Source organism: Protomyctophum parallelum (assembly GCF_964188405.1).
Source record: "Protomyctophum parallelum genome assembly, chromosome: 18".
NCBI classification, from domain to species: Eukaryota; Metazoa; Chordata; class Actinopteri; order Myctophiformes; family Myctophidae; genus Protomyctophum; species Protomyctophum parallelum.
In genome coordinates this window covers 11,701,378-11,720,196 of record NC_139716.1, presented here as the reverse complement: position 1 = coordinate 11,720,196, position 18,819 = coordinate 11,701,378, and the positions used below count along the sequence as shown (strand labels likewise).

Genomic DNA, 18,819 nt, shown 5'->3' with positions numbered 1-18,819 from the left:
TTTAGGCCATCACAATGCTTTTCCAATGGGAGTCACATGGTCTGACCAAACTTTTGTGTTTGATTGCTAAACCTAACCTCCCACGGGGCAGCACACCTAAACCTAACCTTAACCCATGTCTTACCAATGACTAGTCTAAACTAAGTATGCACCCCCCTTCAATCCGTGTCATTTTAGATGTTGCAATTTAAGTTGATTAATTGAGCATTTTGGCCTTTTAGGCTTCGTAATCACACATTGCACAGGGCAGATATGTCCCCTGGGCCGGGGGGACCACCGGTGGGCCTTGAGGGATTCCAGTTCTGGTTCCGAGAGGCTAAATCTCGTCACATGGTGGTTCCGTGGCTCTAATGCCGAATAAATAATGGGCCTTGATATGATTTTTTTTTGAAAACCACTGATCTACAAGCTTACATCACATCACAAAGTGACTTGTTGTAAGCTTGTAGATCAGATATTTCTGCTATTTTTTGAACATGGAAACGATTGACGATTATGCAAAAAAAACAATTGTGATTATGTCAAATAATTGCGATTAGGCGAATTATGTCATAATCGTGACAGACAGGCCTATGCATAACTTAACATGAATGTTTCCTGGGGGTCTAAATGGTTTAATCAATAATCATGTGTAAAGCCCAGCAGATCATACGCATCACTGTTAATAACGATATCGATGTTTCTCCTTTTTTCTCCCACGCAGCGCTCCACTTGAATTTGAACTCCGGCGGTGAGAGATCTCTGCACGGTCGGAACGTTCCCCCATGGATGGACCTCGGGGCGGGCAGAGCAACAATTGATTCTGATCGATTGATTGTCCTCAATAACGGCCAGAGAGCCATGTGGTAATAACCCACCCAGCGGGACAGACAGACAGACAGACAGACGGTCCCTCTCCCAACGTTGCTGTTGTGTCTGTGAGCGTGACGGGAACAAGAACAAGATGATGACCTCAAGCTTCCTAGGGCGCCCTGCAGTACGGGCAAAAAACTACCCCGAAGGAAAACAAACTCACAAGCAATAAGGTTTTCCTTAACCTTTGAATTTTTTTGTTTTGTAATTTTGCCCCTTTTTTGTGTTCAATATATTAATTTGAGACATTTCCAAAGTACCAAACCGGGGGTTCCAAAGCACCACCCTGTGAAAAAGCTGCAGAAATGGGGGATTAAGAGGCCGATGTGTTTATTCGGGGACAACAATCGAAGCTATAGCTAGCGTACACACGGCTAGCTAAACGGAGCTTCAGACTGTCGGGGAATTCCTCCAATCAGGGGCCGAGGATTCCCAAGCAATCATCAGCGAGCCCCCCATAAACAGACCCCTCTATCCGATGGCATGGGTCAAGTTCTTCAGGAAGCCGGGCGGCGGTCTCGCCAAATCCTACCAGCCGGGCAGCATGCTGTCTCTCGCCCCCACCAAGGGTCTGCTCAACGAGCCGGGCCAGAACAGCTGCTTCCTCAACAGTGCCGTGCAGGTACGGGTCCAACAGAACACATTACAAATCCTTCTGATAATACAGTGGTTCCCCAGCTTTTTCATGTCAAGGACCCCCAAAATTACACTAATTAGGCCGCGGACACCCCATTTGAAGAGAAGATTGTTACGGCTCTAGCAGTGATTTTCAACCCCCCAGTTTGACGTGCATTAGTCTACGGACCCCCCATTTAATAGCATTTCTATCTCTGGGACCCCCAATTTATATTGTAAAATCAATGCTAATTTAACTCTGAGAGCGTACAAATGTACATTTGTACACTCTCAGAGTTACAGACCCATAAGGGTCCATTTGGTTCCAAATTGTCTCCTTAACCCATATCTCCTTCACACGCTTTCAGAGCCACCGTTCCATTTGACCATTTAACAATTCTCAACGAAACATTCATCCTAATTAGTTTGGCATTTACTGGACATGAACAGATTGATAGTCTTCTAAAGTACGTCAATGATCGCTCCATCGTAGGCTACAACCTCATGTCATCATTACTTACACAAGTTTAATAATGGAGATATTTTATCATTTCTTTCCCCTGGCACAGTACTTCTCAATACCATTTGTCTCTGTTACAGAATTGATCAACGTAGAGCGATAGCATTCACGCTACTCTGTGTAATAATGGTTTCCACATGGATGTGTTCTGTTCCCTTTTAGCTATAGTGCCTTTATTATCGTATGCAATGATTTCCAATAATACATTAGCACTGCATTTCCATTTGACAAAAACGCAAACAATACAGTACTGTAATAACCCATTTTGGGGCGGGAACCCCTTTTGGTGTTAGCATTACGTTATAGCAGATCTACAAGCTGCTACGAGCTTGTAGGTCTGCTATTTTTGAAAAATCGAAGAACGACTGACATAGAAACATAGCTTTTTCAGAAAACTGTCAGGATGTATAGAAGACATTTTTTAGAATCTGATCTCGGGTCAGAATGGGATAACCTGTCCTCACGTCATGGTGACTAAAAACTTATTTGTTTTGCCATATCATCAAAATATTGTTTTGCCATATCATCAAAATACAGTGAAAACAATTATATCTCTGGGTAAAACAAATCAAAACGACGTTCTTGGCACATCATCATTATTATTATTATTATCATCATTTGTTTTCCAAGTTTCCATATTATCGCCACAGACAGTTCCACAGAGTAATGAATTCTCCAGCAAAGCCAAGCCGTTATCTTAAATGTACATCATGTACACAGTACACACAGTACAATGTAAATGTACATGTTGTAGTACATGTCATGTACACAGTACGATCCTTCTTGTGTCATTATGCGGAGGACAACAATTCTACATTAAAAGCCCAAAGCTTAGTCACTCTATTGGATGTGTCATGACTTCCCAGAACTTGACCCAAGGTGGTTGTTGTTTTTTTTCCTGTCTGGTGGGGTGGGGGGTGGGGGGGGGGGGGGGGGGGGGGGGGATGTTAATTGGTTGGTATAGACGAGCGTCTATACTGTGGTCAGCCCACAGTGAGGTCATTCTGAGACGCTGTGAGTCACTGACAGGACAGCCCGTGAGCTTCTGGAAGAATATCCTTTACCTAGGGCTTTGTTTGTTTCCGCACAGAAGAAGGCAAGAAATGTGGCACAGATCTTTGAATACGTTTTTAACTCATATCTTTGCTTCTGGGGAGGTCACTGGAACAACATATTTTCAGATTTACAGTTACAGTTAACTCTTGGGGTCCTTGACATGAAAAAGGTTGAGCACCACTGACGTAGAAACAGAGGTTTTTCAGAAAAATGAGTTTTGTCCCCTCAGCCATCGCGGCATTAAACAAACTGCCCCACCGATAGGATGGTTCTGTACACAGTGGGGACCTCATGTTTTGGTTATATTTTTTGTATCATCTTGGTGTAATGTGTTGTTTTTGATGTGGGTGTTGAACAGACTGTGAAGACAAATATCCTTCAGGACAATAAAGATTATTATTATTTTGTAGAATCGGTTCTCAGGTCTAAATGGGTTAAAACGAAGACGGCGGAGAAGAAAAAACAACGACTGACGGCCAAGCTACACCATTCAGTTTTGCGCGCGTGCGTATGCGTTTACTGAGCGCGTACAGTGCGTTTGGATAGGACCAATATATGTCAATGATACCAGCTACACCAGACGCACGGTTACCGCGGGCCATCCTACGCGTGCTCTAAAAATAGGATTGGTTCTAAATCTTTTACGTGCGTACGCCCCCATGCGCGCTTATCTATATATCCTGCCGGAAGGTCCCGCACAAATCTGCCGCGCGCCACAGATCTGGTGTAGCCGGGGCATTTCACACGCATACTTTGTGCAATTAATTACAATTAATCCATTTCCCTTCTCTCCTCTCCTCTCCTCTAGGTGCTGTGGCAGCTGGATATCTTCAGGAGGAGCCTGAGGCAGCTACCTGGTCACTTCTGTCTGGGAGACAACTGCATCTTCTGTGCATTGAAGGTAACGCAACGTAATGGCCCTCCCCGAGGGCCTTATGGTCACATGCTTAAGGTGCAACGCTGGGATGTATTATAAATGAAACGCATTGTACCGTCACATAAAGTGGCTGCAGTGAAATGAGAAAGGCTACTATAATACTGAATAACACTGTCTGGGTGAACAGATGTATTAAAATGGAAGAATATTTTCTTCATGACCTTTTTTCTTTTTTTTTTTATGATCATTATTACATTTAAGGACCAATACTTTTGCTACAATTGCTGCTATAACTGCTGCTAAACCTGTGATATCCGGTCAATTCACAGATAAACAAGAATTGATGGGTACATTTTGGTCTGATAAGGATGTAGCGTGCAATCTGCATGCATGTTCAAATCATATATACATTTATACTTTAATAATAATAATAATAATAATAATAATAGATAAAATTGATATAGCGCTTTTCTAAATACCCAAAGCGCTTTACATAAGAACACTAGGAACAGACTTTATTAGGAAAAAACCCAAAGCAAAACATAGCAACAGTACAGGGTCAAAAAGATAAAAGGATAAACGAGGGAAGGGGGGGGGGGGGGGGGGGCGGGGGGTGGGGGACGGGGGGGGGGGGGGACGGGGGGGGGACGGGGGGGACATCCTAACCAGACCTCAGCTGGGGAAAGCTATCCTGAAGAGGTGGGTTCTGAGTGAGGTTTTGAAGGACAGGAGAGAGGGAGCAGCTCTGAGATGGTTAGGGAGTTCATTCCAGAGTTTGGGGGCCGAAACATAGAAGGCCCTGTCCCCCCCAGGCGCGGTACTTGGCCTTTACATTATATCCAACCATTTTCCTAGGTGCCCCTGTATCAGTTTCAGTTGCTAGGATTTGTAAGGTGACAACAGGTGACTGTGAAGTGTACGTCGGTATCTTTCATCCAGTTGTAAAATAAAAACATTTTGTTGTTTTTCCTTCCTCTCCAGGGAATCTTCTCCCAGTTCCAGCACAGTCGGGAGCGAGCGCTGCCCTCGGACAACCTGCGCAACGCCTTGGCGGAGACCTTTAAGGACGAGCAGCGCTTCCAGCTGGGTTACATGGATGATGCCGCCGAGTGCTTTGTGAGTTCCCCGGGCAACCACTGAGAGAGAGAGAGAGATACGCGAAACAGTGTGTAGGGTGATGCACTGTAACAAATTGTTTGTCGAGGTCACTGAAAGAGCCTCTGTCCCTGCCTTCCCTTCCCCTCCCACCAACCCTTGCCACACTGGCTCTAAATATCTTCATGGCAGCTTACATAAGAGCACCAGAGCTATGTCGGATTGTTGAAGACGTCATTATGCCAAGTAATGTTTGTTTATATATGGATATGGGTTCAACTTCTCACACATTTGGACTGTTTTACTGTGTGCGTTTGTGAGTTGTTGTTTTTTGTAAAGGCTTTAGTTTTAGCCAGGTCGGTTATGTTTCCACTACAGTTCTGTTTTGGCTGCAATGAGCAAACATAAAGCACTATAGAGCGTCGCAGTCCCACCCCCTTTCATGATGACGCCAGGCCCAGGAAATGAATCCCAATGCATTTTCCTCATAGACATTTCAAAAAGTAATTATTTAAAGACCTTTTAAGCGTCGTACGAAGCCAACTCGAGTCGTGACAAATCATGACAACAAACACAATATTTTGGACCAAACAAATGATTTACAAAGAAGAAAAAAGTGTTGTAACTTACCCGCCGTTTTTTTCTACTTTCTAATTCTTTGTTTGGCCACAAAACATTGAGTTTATTGTCATGATTCGTCACGACAAGAGTTGTCTTTGTCCGCGGCGTAAACTTCTAAATACTTTTTGAAAAGTCTATGAGGAAAATGAACGGGGATTTATTTTCCGGGTCTCTCGAGGGGGTTGGACTGCGACGCTCTATACTGTAGCCTACTGTACATGGCTTCACAATGCATTTCAGTTATGGAGTTTTGGCCCTGTTGTTGATAGCGTGCATTAACTTAAGGTTCGTCCTGTAGTGTTGTTGCTATGATGCTAGTCAGCATACTGTAGATATATGTGTAATCATTCTGTTCTGTGTTGGCTCAGCAGTTTTGTAACGAGGGGTGTGTGTTCACGTTCAGTTAAGATGTCTCATTACGTACAGTTACAGTAGCATATTGGATAAACAGCTGACAAAATGAAGAGGGCAGTTGTTTTTTAGAGAAGACAACCAGAGCAGCGCACACACCACTATTCTGCATGGGAGAATAAAATGAACTGAAATATTACCACACCGCATGCAAACACAACAACTTAACTCCCCACAGCTATAAACTGTAAGTGTAAGGCATGTTAAGTGGATAAGAAAGTTGAAAATAAGCAGTGAATATCAAACCCAAGTTAGGAGCCAGGCAAAAACAACTTTGTGTTTTGGGCCTACGCTCTGAATGCAAAGAAGGCACATCTTTGAAGTGACTTTCAGACTACGGCAGAATATTGAGAGTGAGGCTGCAGTAAGAATTAGAGACGTACAAATATTTAAAAAAAACAGGAAATCATCATAGAGGAGGTAAAAAGGGTATATATTCATAATGCTTAGTAATGTTATAAAGATGAATGCAGGACGTGTTTTCAATAAATGGCTGGCATACATGTACATTATACATGACCGATCCGTCTTAAAGATCATGTGTACCGACTAGGCATGTAACGATACACTCAACTCACGATACGTATCACGATATGAGGTTCACGATACGATTTTCCACGATATTTTCAACACAATGATTTTCCAGACAAATGACCAATTCTTTTTTTTTTAATGATTTATCTTCCCCCCCCAAAGCTTTTTTCACAATTTTTATTTAACTACATTGCAAAGATAATTGCCTTCCTTGATGTATTAATGAGCATCAATAACGACCATCACCTGGGCACATTCACAGACACATATACAGCTCCCCTCTCCAGGCCTCTACTGTCTCATTTCTCTCCAAAATCATGTGAATATGATGGAATATGATTACAGCTGACATTTCTTATCACAATTTTTTTTTTTTTTTTTTTTTTGAAAATCGTTTTGTTTTATTTTATAAATCGATACATATCGTCGGGATATAATATCGATCTATCGCGATATACGATATATCGTTACATGCCTAGTACCGACTGATATATGCCTTTCTTCTTGTCATGCAGGAGAACATTCTGGAGAGGATCCACCTCCACATCGTGCCTGAGGAGACTGACGCCTGCACCTCCAAGTCTTGCATCACGCACCAGAAGTTTGCAATGTCTGTGTACGAGCAGGTAAATGGACGACCATCCCGTGTCGGGGGGGGAACCCTTGTATCTCCTTTTCAGAACACTTCCAATGGATCCAATGTAGTTATTATTTTGCTCTGTAACACTTTCCATTAGTTCGATGTTTATAAAACCCACAGACACACTTAATTAGTCACAAGCTCTGTAACACTTTACATTAGTTCAATATTTATGAAACCCACAGACACACTCATTTAAAAAAATCTTTAGACATGGTGAACATAGCCGATCTACAAGTTCACAGCGCGTCACATGGATCGCCAGGTGCTTTTTTCAGTCACCTCTTTCTGCGACACTGCCATATGATAATCTAGGGCAAGTGGGTCCCAAACCTTTTCATGTCAAGGACCCCCAAATTGACACTAATTAGCCCTGCGGACCCCCATTTGAAGAGACATGCCAAGAGAGATTTTTACGGCTCTAGCAGTGATTCTCGACCCGTTTTTATTTCAAGGACGCCCAGTTTGACATGCATTAGTCTGCATTTCTCTCTCTGGGACCCCCACTTTATATTGTAAAATCAATGTTAATTTAACTCTGAGAGTGTAGGCCCAATTTGGTTCCAAAGTATCATTTAGCTGGGGACCCCCTGGGGGTCCCCGGACCCCCGTTTGGGAACCACTGATCTAGGGCACTCATTTACAGAAAAAAGCATGAAACGTTAACATGTGGAGATACAAGGTTTCTGCCCGACAACAACGGCGATAATATTCAGCACTGCAAATTGAACTGGATGAACTCATTCTCTGTGTGCTAGCACCATACCAATGTGAGGATGAGATGTCGACAGCTAATTTTACCACAGCTGAATTATTGCTTCGTATTAAACTGCAGCACTCTGTTGGAAAGGGTGTTGATTGTAGGCAAGGCCAGTTTATTTGTATTTGCACATTTCAACAACAAGGCAATAAAAAATGCTTTACACAGCATTGTAGTATTCCTGCCTATAGTATATTTTCTCCCACATTGCTTAAAGCACTTTAAACCCCATACATCATCAATGACTGCAGTCCTCCAGAGGTCTATATACTATACAGTAGGTTCCCTACTTTTTTACCCTTTACACTAAATCTCTTCGCCGAAAATCGCCGCTCTAGAAGTTTAGAATACATCCATGACTCATGGATGTATTCTCTGGCTGTTGTGAAATCTGACATGTACTGTGTAGCATTGAAGTGTAATTTAGTTTCTGCCTCTTGGCCAGTTCACCCTGTGTAAAAGAGACTCCGTCTCAATATGTTTTTTACTGGTTAAATAAAGGTTAAATAAATAAATAAATACAAGCTCACGACGCGTCGTAACATGACACGTTCTTAAGTTAGAGTTAACGCTTTTTGAGCTTGTAGATCAGCTATTTCTCTTGCTATATTTGAATTGAAAACCTGAATAATCTTTTGCTATTTTTGAAATGGAATCCTGAAAAGTAACTTTCTTTTTTATAGTTATGTTAACTTTATGAACCGTTAACATAACTACATTGGACACAAAAAGACAATAACATTTGAATACTAGTCATTAAGTACTATAGTATCCCTAAATCCCACACCCTAACTCTGTCACTTTGATTCCCATCCCTAAATCCCACAGTGATTATTATCGCCATATCCAGTCTTTGAACATCCCACTGTAGTCTGTAGTGTCATTATTGGTGACACACCTTTAGAGCAGCCGTCAGTAAATCTGCTTTTTTTTCTCCCCACTCCATGGCACTCATTTCACGACTATTGGATTGTCACAGAACACACACACACACACACACACACACACACACACACACACACACACACTACTAGATCATGTGAGTTGCACTTGGGTCGATACAGGATTGATGACTTGAGAAATTAAATTGGACACATGATATATCAAGCTCTGAGAAGTGTTAAAGCTAAAAAAAAATCAAACACTTCTGTCACCAAGGCTACTGTTGCCAGTGACGTACAGTAAGCTCTGGCAACACGGTGGCTGTGGTGACAGGAGAAGAGTGTTTTAACTACACTAAAACTACATGAAAAGAACGGGGGAAAAAGTCATCCACTTTCTTGATAGAAACCACACCCAAAATGGTCCTTTTTTTGCCGATGATATCCAGTGCCCACCATTTGTGACCAAATTTGACTGAGACTGCCATTGGATTCTTTTAATTTTTTGTTTTTTTATGTCATATAAAAGCAGGGAATCATAGCTTCAAATTGACATATTGGTTGTTCAGTTTGACCCACCAGTTTAGGAGATATGGCTTATAGAGTAATGTCTTTCAGAGAAACAGCGATTTGAGAAAACAGGCTTGAAAGGTTCACTTCTGTGGTCTCTAACATTACACCTAGCTAAAAGAAAAATCATTTTTACATGTCAATTTCAGCTCCGACACTTATTTCAGACATGCTCTAGTATGTGAAGAGTCTTCCTGTGCTATAAACACATTTTGAAAAAAGAAAACCTTTTCTCCTCTGGTGAAAAGCTGGAATTTGCGCGATGGCAGGCTCTCAGTCAAATCTGGACACATTTTCCCACAAATGACTTCAGCTGACTTCAGTAAATGAGTACGTGGTATACTGTAGTAGCAGAGGGGAGCGTCGCTAACACCCCGCTGTGTGTTTCTTTCTGTCTTTGCAGTCTGTGTGCCGTAGCTGTGGGGCGTCCTCTGATCCTCTGCCGTTCACTGAGCTGGTGCATTATGTCTCCACTACGGCCCTCTGGTAAGACACCGCTTTGTTTGCATATATCTGCGGCATAATCTGCTATTTTTCAATAGCTAATGTATAATGTAATGCTTAAAGATGGAGTGCCACAATTTTTTTTATTTTTCCAGTTTTTCATGTGTCTATGAGGTGACAGTACTTCATTAGACACCCTGGGGTCGTTTTTATGTGCAATGGTGTATTGACTTTGTATTTAGCGTTTCTTCCTGGAGGCTAAACCCTTGACAGTCAAACGGGCCAATGAAATAAACAGTAATATAGTGACATCACACTATCAGCCCCTCCCCTAACCCCTCCCCCTTTATCATACAACTACAGCTGTGGGTGCGGCTTCAGTTCAGGTGGATCACCACCCATCATCACCCACCAGGCAAACCAGGCATACTTAATGAACTGGTGGGTGTGTCCACATAAAAGCATGATTTTAACAAATACTGTACACTTTTTGGAAAAAGTTATATTCCCCCTTATATTGTAATAATACCTGATGATCATATTTTAGGGTGGAAAAAAATGGTGGCACTCCATCTTTAAAACACCAAAACGGGATCCCGCCCCAAAATGGGTTAAACTGGCTATTGTTGACATGTTTTCCTGCGGAAATTTTTCACAGCTCGCATGCGGCGCTGCCAAACCGCCCACAGCCTGTCTGTAGTCTCTCCTTTATTTCCCCTCTTCTTCCCAACATCATCTTTCTTTCCTGACAATCTGCAACTCCTCCACAGCCACCAGATGAATCACAGGAGAGATGAGTCATTTGGGGAGGTGTTGCAGGCGGCCAGCACCATCGGAGACATGCGTAACTGCCCGGTAAGTAGCAGAAACACTTACCGTTAATGTACTGTACGTGTTGAAGTGTGCACGGGGGTGTGTCAGTCACACTCCCTATACTGTACACACACACACACACACACACACACACACACACACACACACACACCAAACGATAAGAAATTAGTTGAAAATAAGCATTGAATATCAAACCTCTCGTTCTTTGAATTTATTAGCCAGGCAAAACAACTTTGTGTTTTGGCTTATACGCTCTGAATGCAAAGGCAATCTTTACTTTGAAGTGACATCTTTTTTTTTTATCGCAAACATGCATACACCGTAAACAATCATACATAATCATATCGCACACACATATCCCCTCCTTACCCTCCCTCCCTCTCTCCCTCCAGGGAACAGGGTGCTTTTGTACCAAGTTATTAATTTAACCCATTTTGGGCGGGAGCCCCTTTTGCTGTTTTAAGCATTATGTTATACTTTAGCTATTGAAAAATAGCAGGTCTACAATCTCATAGCGCGACACCTACGCGCTTGTAGGTCTGCTATTTTTTTTAAACCGTGAAAATGTGGCGCAAACCTTTGAATACATATTCTTTCAGAGTGAACGTACTGTATTAAACTCAAATCTTTGCTTCTGAGGGGTTCCTGGAACAACATATTTTCAGATGGTGGGTCGGTGGCCAATTACATAATAATCGCGGGGATTCCTTGACATGAAATATTGAGCACCACTGATATAGAAACATAGGTATTTCAGAAAACTGTCAGGATTCAGAAGACTTTTTTTCTTTTTTTTCCAGACCTAAATGGGTTAATACGTTTTAACAGCAGGGCATAATTCTTGATTCAAGGGTCTGCCGCTTCTTATCCGTCAAAGAGAGTGTGTTTGCCAATTGGTAATTGGTAAAAAATGTGGGCTAATGGCCTCTTTGTCTGCATCTCTTTTTTTTTTTGACACAAACACACACACACACACACACACACACACACGCACACACTAAAACCTGGGAGCTGACCAGTACAACCACAGTCTTATACCGTTGGCCACTAAGCAGCTCCAGGGGGAGCAGTTGGGGGTTCAGTGCCTTGCTCAAGGGCACTTCAGCGGTGTGATTTTTCGGGCAGTGATTTTTCCTGCCCGTCCGGGGAATCGAACCGGCAACCTTTCGGCAACAAGGGCGCTCCCCTAACCCTTAGGCCACCGCTGCCCCTAATGGTCTCTTTGTCTGCATCTCTAATGGTCTCTTAACTCTTCGTCTGCCTCTCTCCTGTTCCCAGAGTAATTGTGGCCAGAGGATCAGGATCCGTCGGGTCCTCATGAACTCCCCAGAGATCGTCACCATCGGCTTCGTCTGGGACACGGAGCAGTCTGACCTCACCGAGGACGTCATCCGCTCCCTGGGCTCCCATCTCAACCTCTCTGGGGTAGGTTCTGTTCTCTGGGGTAGGTTCTGTTCTCTGGGGTAGGTTCTGTTCGTTGGGGTAGGTTCTGTTCTCTGGGGTAGGTTCTGTTCGTTGAGGCTGTGCTGTTATTGTTTGTTAGGTTTTTTTTTTGCATGCATTTAAATTGGCCAATACCTGAATAACTGTTACTTTTAGACGTCGTTGGGACGTAAAGAGAGTGCGGGGACAAATTTATTTTTGTGTGTTTGGGGCGGAATATGTTATACTTTAGCTATTGAAAAATAGCAGATCTACAAACTCATAGCGCAGTACTCAGTGGCGCACTATATGAGCTTGTAGATCTGCTATTTTTGAAAAACCGTAAAACTTCGGCACAAATCTTTGAATGTATATTCTTTCAGAGCGAAAGTTATTTTTATTTCGACGTCAGGCCTAAATGGGTTAAAACACCAAAAGGGGTTCCCGCCCCAAAAATGGGTTAAAGATGTAAGTTGCACACGCATTGGGGCTGTACCAAGAAAACAATCTGCATAAAACCTTGACCTCCCTTAAGGGCGTGAACCTCGAACCTCTTTCCCCGCCCGACGTGCCCGCTGCGTTGTCGGCATACGTGTGCACGTCCAAACTGTCCATGATGATGAAGACGGGTTCATGGCTGCTGTATTTCTTATACATTTTATCCCACGATTTTGTAACCCATTTTCACCCCTGTGTCAATCATCTAATGTGATCCTGGGCTCTACACACCCTCCACCAACCTAGTCCCCATTATATGGGGGACAAGGGGAGAGCAGCCTAGTCCCCATATATGGGGGACAAGGGGAGACCAACCTAGTCCCCATATATGGGGGACAAGGGGAGACCAACCTAGTCCCCATATATGGGGGACAAGGGGAGAGCAACAGACTTGAACTCATGCTTCCTTCATGCCTGAGTGTCCAAGTCGCTCCTTTACACCTGACAGGGGGGGAGTTTCCCTGGTTGGACGTAGCGCGTGGAAGGAACACGTTATTCCAACCAGTTCCTTTCCCCTCCATCAGGCGCCCCTAGGCTGCTGTATTTCTTGACCCCCTCGCGACGAGGTCAGTGTATTTTTGGTGCGACTGACGGCACATATGTGGGGCATAAAGTAGGGATTTATTCCTCTGTAAGTCGGGGTCATTGCGTAAGCTAAGCAGCAGCAGCAGCCAGCGCCCAGTCAGTCAGCCAGTGCCCACTTGGCTCGCCCACCCCGGGCTGATGAAGAAAGAAAAAGCTCCCTGCTGGCCTGGGTCAAAAGGGTCCAAAACACCACCCGTGCGTGTGCGTGTGCGTGTGCGTGTGTGTGTGTGTGTGTGTGTGTGTGTGTGTGTGAGCACATGCGCGTGTGTGTTTAGTGATGAAGTAGAGAGTGTTTGTGTTTTGTTTGTGGGTGTGCTTTGAGGTGGCTCTTGTTATTCGTCTGGCTTGTTTATTTTCACATTTGACTTGATCAAACACACATGTATAGCCTTTCTTATGTTCTTATGCGAATAGAGTAGAGTTGATGCTGTTACAGCTGCCTTCTTCTTAGATAACACTTGTTCAGGTTAGAACTTAACGGGAACACGTTAGTTTAAAACGCACGCAAATATCAGTGGAACTGATTTGCGAATTCACATAACATCCATTTGCAAGTAAATAGATATGTATAGTAGGGCCGGGACTAATTGCGATTAATTTAGATTAATTAACTACAGAAAAATTTATCGCGATTAACTACAGATAAATTAATCTCACCTTTTTTTTCACCGCGGAACGTTTCTCACTGGGCGCTTTTCTATAGTACTGAAAACTGGAAATAATAAAAAGTCACCCCATTTTGTGTTGCCTAGAACTGGAGGTCTGACAAAAAACAGTAACAATATGAAGTAAGTACAGCTTTGAGATGTACTTGTTACTGTTACTAATTTTTTTTCAGACCTCCAGTTCCAGGCAACACAGAATGGGGTGACTTTTTATTATTATTTCCACAACAGGTATATTAATGACAGTAAAATGTTGAAAATGAGTGGTATCCTGTAGTCACTATTCGTTGATTCACTGGGATACCAAAAAACATTAAAAAAAAGGTTTCTCGCTGTTCTCGGGTTGAATATTGATATGCGATTAAAATGCGATTAATCTAGATTAATTAATCGCAAAGCCTCTGATTAATTAGATTAATTTTTTTAATCGAGTCCCAGCTCTAATGTATAGACATGGGGAAATAGCACAGTCTAAAGTTTTAAGGCTAAAATAGGAATAGAAAGATCTACAATACAAAGCTCACAAACGAGCAGTGTATCTTAAAGTTCAGTTTTCTGCAAATATATTTAGTGTAGCGGAAACAAAAGGAGGACTAGTTATAGACCCCTGAGGAACTAGTCGGGACAACTATACAGTCTACAGGTTTGTGTTTATGTAAGACGTTAATTCTCTGTTCGCCGACATTCAAAAACGAGATGAAATGGTGAAAGCAACATGCTTTTGATCCTCCCAAAACACACACACACACACACACACACACACACACACACACACACACACACACACACACACACACACACACACACACACTTTTTGAAAACAACAGCCTTCTCTTGGGACGCCCCACCATGCCACACTTCCTCAAGTCCTACATGCAGGGGCCACAACAACGGGAGGAGAGAGTTGTGTAACTGGTCACTTGTTTCAGGGGCCACACAACGGCAGGAGAGAGTTGTGTAACGGCCACTTGTTTCAGGCTGCCTGGGGCCAGGGGCCAACACCAGGGGCCCAACAACGGCAGGAGAGAGTTGTGTAACTGGTCACTTGTTTCAGGCTGCCTGGGGCCAGGGGCCAACACCAGGGGCCCAACAACGGCAGGAGAGAGTTGTGTAACTGGTCACTTGTTTCAGGCTGCCTGGGGCCAGGGGCCAACGCCAGGGGCCAACACCAGGGGCCAACAACGGGAGGAGAGAGTTGTGTAACTGGCCACTTGTTTCAGACTGCCTGGGCGAAACAAGAACGGCCGGTTCTCTCTCTCTCTCTCTCTCTCTCTCTCTCTCGCCTTCTTCTCTTTCTTTTCCTCGTCTGAGACAAAGGGTTTCAAAGCAGGGGGGGGGGGGGGGGGGGGGGGGGCTGCCTTCCTTAAACACCAGAGAGAGAGTCACATGAATCAGGGTCTTTGTGGCGCTCCAGTGAGTTGGTGGTAGACTAATCCCTCTGATGGAATGCCTTCGGAACTCTGGAGAGGCGCGGGAGGGAGGGAGGGAGGGAGGGAGGGAGGGGATCTGTCAAATAAAAAGGCTCTCTCTATAACGTCAATGGAAAAGGTTGTTATGCAACAATCTCACACGCTTACGAGCGTTTGCCCCCGTGTGAACTGTGCACCGATTGATTTGTTGTCGTCGTTGTCGTTCCCTTTCCGTTGTCCGGTGAGGCTGCACAATGGAACTTAAGAATATTAAAGGACCACTTCACCACTTTTCAACCTATCTTATAATAGGTCCTCACTAATAATCATATGGAAGCATATCACATTGAGTGCAGTGCACTGTGTATAGTATAGCATGTACACACTACAGTACACAACTTTTTTTTTTTATCAAGTATATTTATTGTTTTTTTTTAAAGACAAACAGACATTACACAACAAGAACATAATAACAAAACGACAAAAGAAAAGAAAGAAAAGAAAAGAAAAACAGCTCAGGCACAACACTATTATAAATAAAAAGATTGAATATACAAAGACATGACGAGGACAATTGAACCATAATGACAAGTGGCTTTCGAATTTTGATAGACTCCCATTCAAGAAATACATCCATACAGTACATAAATACATATAATAAAAAGGCAGACAATAGTTATCATAGGCACCAAATCATTACAACAAGAGCAAGACGGCTTTTATAAGCTCACTCTGAGCATCGCGGCCCATATAAGGGGCTGTGACGACGACGGCGGCCGCCCCCTGATTTAACCCATTCTGACCTGAGATCAGATTCATACGAGGTTTCCACTGGACACACGCTGGTCTGACGAACCCATTCTGACCTGAGATCGGATTCTAGAAATGTCAGTCGCTCTTCGATTTTTCAAAAAATAGCAGACCTACAAGCTCGTATCGCGCCACTCGGTGGCGCGATATGAGCTTGTAGATCTGCTATTTTTCAATAGCTAAAGCATAACCAAAATGGGTGCCCGGTCAGAATGGGTTAAGCCGGCCCTTATCTGTGTTGATTGTCAGATCAATTGGCAGTTCATTCCCTCAGAGCTTAATCCATAAACAGATGGGGGGGAGGGGGAGGGGGGGGGGGGGGGTAACTGATCCCACTAGCTATCATCGGCATCACTCACTGAGTCACTGCCCCCCCGCCCACTCACTGGTGCAGCATTGATGCAGCTGAGTAATTGATCAATTTGTGTGTGTGTGTGTGTGTGTGTGTGTGCTCTGTCTGTGTGTGTGTGTGTGTGTGTGTTTTAAACATTATGTTATAATTTAGCTATTGAAAAATAGCAGATCTACAAGCTCATAGTGCGCCACCGAGTGGCACGCTATGAGCTTGTAGGTCTGCTATTTTTTTTTTATCGTGAAAATATGCCTCAAACCTTTGAATATATATTATTACAGAGTGAACATTTCAACTCAAATCTTTGCTTGTGTGTGTGTGTGTGTGTGTGTGTGTGTGTGTGTTTGTGTGTGTGTGTGTGTGTGTGTGTGTGTGTGTGTGCGTGCGTGCTCTGTGTGTGTGTGTGTGTGTGCGTGCTCTGTGTGTGCGTGCTCTGTGTGTGTGTGTGTGTGTGTGCGTGCTCTGTGTGTGTGTGTGCGTGCAGCTCTTCTACAGGGTGACGGATGAACACGCCAAAAAGGGCGAGCTGCTGCTGGTGGGAATGATCTGCTACTCCAGCCGTCACTACTGTGCCTTCGCCTTCCACACCAAGACCTCCAAGTGGGTGTTCTTTGACGACGCCACCGTGAAGGAGGTGAGAGACAGTAACACTGTAGTAACACTGTACTCTAGTAACACATTACTGTGCCTTCGCCTTCCACACCAAGACCTCCAAGTGGGTCTTCTTTGACGACGCCCCTGTGAAGGAGGTGAGAGACAGTCAATGTACACGATGGTGAAGATTAGGGCATGAAGCGACTAGTCGACTAGTAACCTCGCCTCACCAGGCTTTCCATCACCTCGGAGGAAAGCCTGGTCTCTGTTTCAAAAGTCTGTATGATCCTGTCGGGAGCGGACGATATCGTTACGTCATGTTGTAGTATTGTTTTGTAGTCATCAGGATGATATCGTTACGTCATGTTGTAGTATTGTTTTGTAGTCATCAGGATGATATTGTTACGTCATGTTGTAGTATTGTTTTGTAGTCATCAGGATGATATCGTTACGTCATGTTGTAGTATTGTTTTGTAGTCATCAGGATGATATCGTTACGTCATGTTGTAGTATTGTTTTGTAGTCATCAGGATGATATCGTTACATCATGTTGTAGTATTGTTTTGTAGTCATCAGGATGATATCGTTAAGTCATGTTGTAGTATTGTTTTGTAGTCGACAGGCAGGAACAACAGGCGGCGGCAACTTCCTTTTTCCCTCAAACCAATTTTTCTCAATAAAAGCTACAGGCTATACGAGAGCTTTTATTGAGAAAAGGAAAAGGAAGTTGCCGCCGCCTGTTGTTCCTGCCTGTCGACTACAAAACAATACTACAACATGACGTAACGATATCATCCGCTCCCGACAGGATCATATACCCTAAATGAAATGGTGCCCAGGCTAGTCGACTAGTAAATCCACTAGTCAATCTTGTTGGTACTAGTTGACTAGTTGATAAGAAAAAATAAATAAATATAAGTTTTTTTTCTTTTCCCCCCTGATTTTGTAGTCCTCAAGATCAGGTAGATTATAGTTACTAGCCCTTACCCGTTGTGAGATGGGCGCAGTACCGCGGGGGGTACTGCGCCCTGGGTGCATTTTCGCCATTATTTTTTTAATTCACTAATAAATTCATTATAAATTTATAATTTGTTAAATTGGTAAAAGGGCTTCGTTAAGACCTCCATATTCATATGGTCAATGCCTGTGTTAAAAGTGGGAGCGATTGGTGCAGGCGGTGAGGAGATATGGCGGTGTTTCTGACACACACACAGACAGACACGCAGACAGACATTGACTGAATTATAGTATGATGATGATGATGATGATAGTCACGCTGTTGTACACTGTTTTTAAACGTACACATTTTTATGAAAAAAAAGAAAATCGAGTAGTCGAGTAGTAAACTAGTCAACTAGTAAAAAACTAGAAGTGAATGCCGTAGTAAAGATGCGTAAGATTCACCTTGATGCACCTTTTTTAAGTGAGGTTAAACGATGTATTACAATATTTTACCACTTAAATCCTATATTCTTCATTGACCGGGGGTCCCCCAGGGGTCTATCCATGGCCCCCTCCTTATTCTTTCTTTTCTTTTCTTTTCTTTTCTTTTCTTTTCTTTTCTTTTCTTTTCTTTTCTTTTCTTTTCTTTTCTTTTCTCCCCCCCTACACCAAATCCTGTTGGTTTGGGTACAAGCTCCCACTGTAACGTTTTGTTGCGTTTCTAAATGACCTATTTTCACCAAATGTTTGTTTATTATGCTAACGCCCAGAATAGGGACGCTAGGGTTGAAGTGGTTGACACTGGATTTAACGACCGAAACAACAGCTTCAG

The 18,819-nt window shown here is 43.3% G+C and overlaps 1 protein-coding gene across 1 annotated transcript in view; it reads left to right on the top strand.

Moving 5' to 3' along the window:
- Window positions 1-1,199: 1,199 nt before the first annotated feature.
- Window positions 1,200-18,819, top strand: part of usp53a (ubiquitin specific peptidase 53a) — a 57,936-nt gene continuing 40,316 nt past the window's right edge. The window contains exons 1-8 of the mRNA XM_083789329.1: window positions 1,200-1,474; window positions 3,852-3,944; window positions 4,902-5,036; window positions 7,097-7,207; window positions 9,836-9,918; window positions 10,647-10,731; window positions 11,989-12,135; window positions 16,936-17,085. Coding sequence (XP_083645455.1) covers window positions 1,331-1,474; window positions 3,852-3,944; window positions 4,902-5,036; window positions 7,097-7,207; window positions 9,836-9,918; window positions 10,647-10,731; window positions 11,989-12,135; window positions 16,936-17,085 — 948 coding nt within the window. The 5' untranslated portion in view covers window positions 1,200-1,330. The remainder of the gene's footprint in view (window positions 1,475-3,851; window positions 3,945-4,901; window positions 5,037-7,096; window positions 7,208-9,835; window positions 9,919-10,646; window positions 10,732-11,988; window positions 12,136-16,935; window positions 17,086-18,819) is intronic.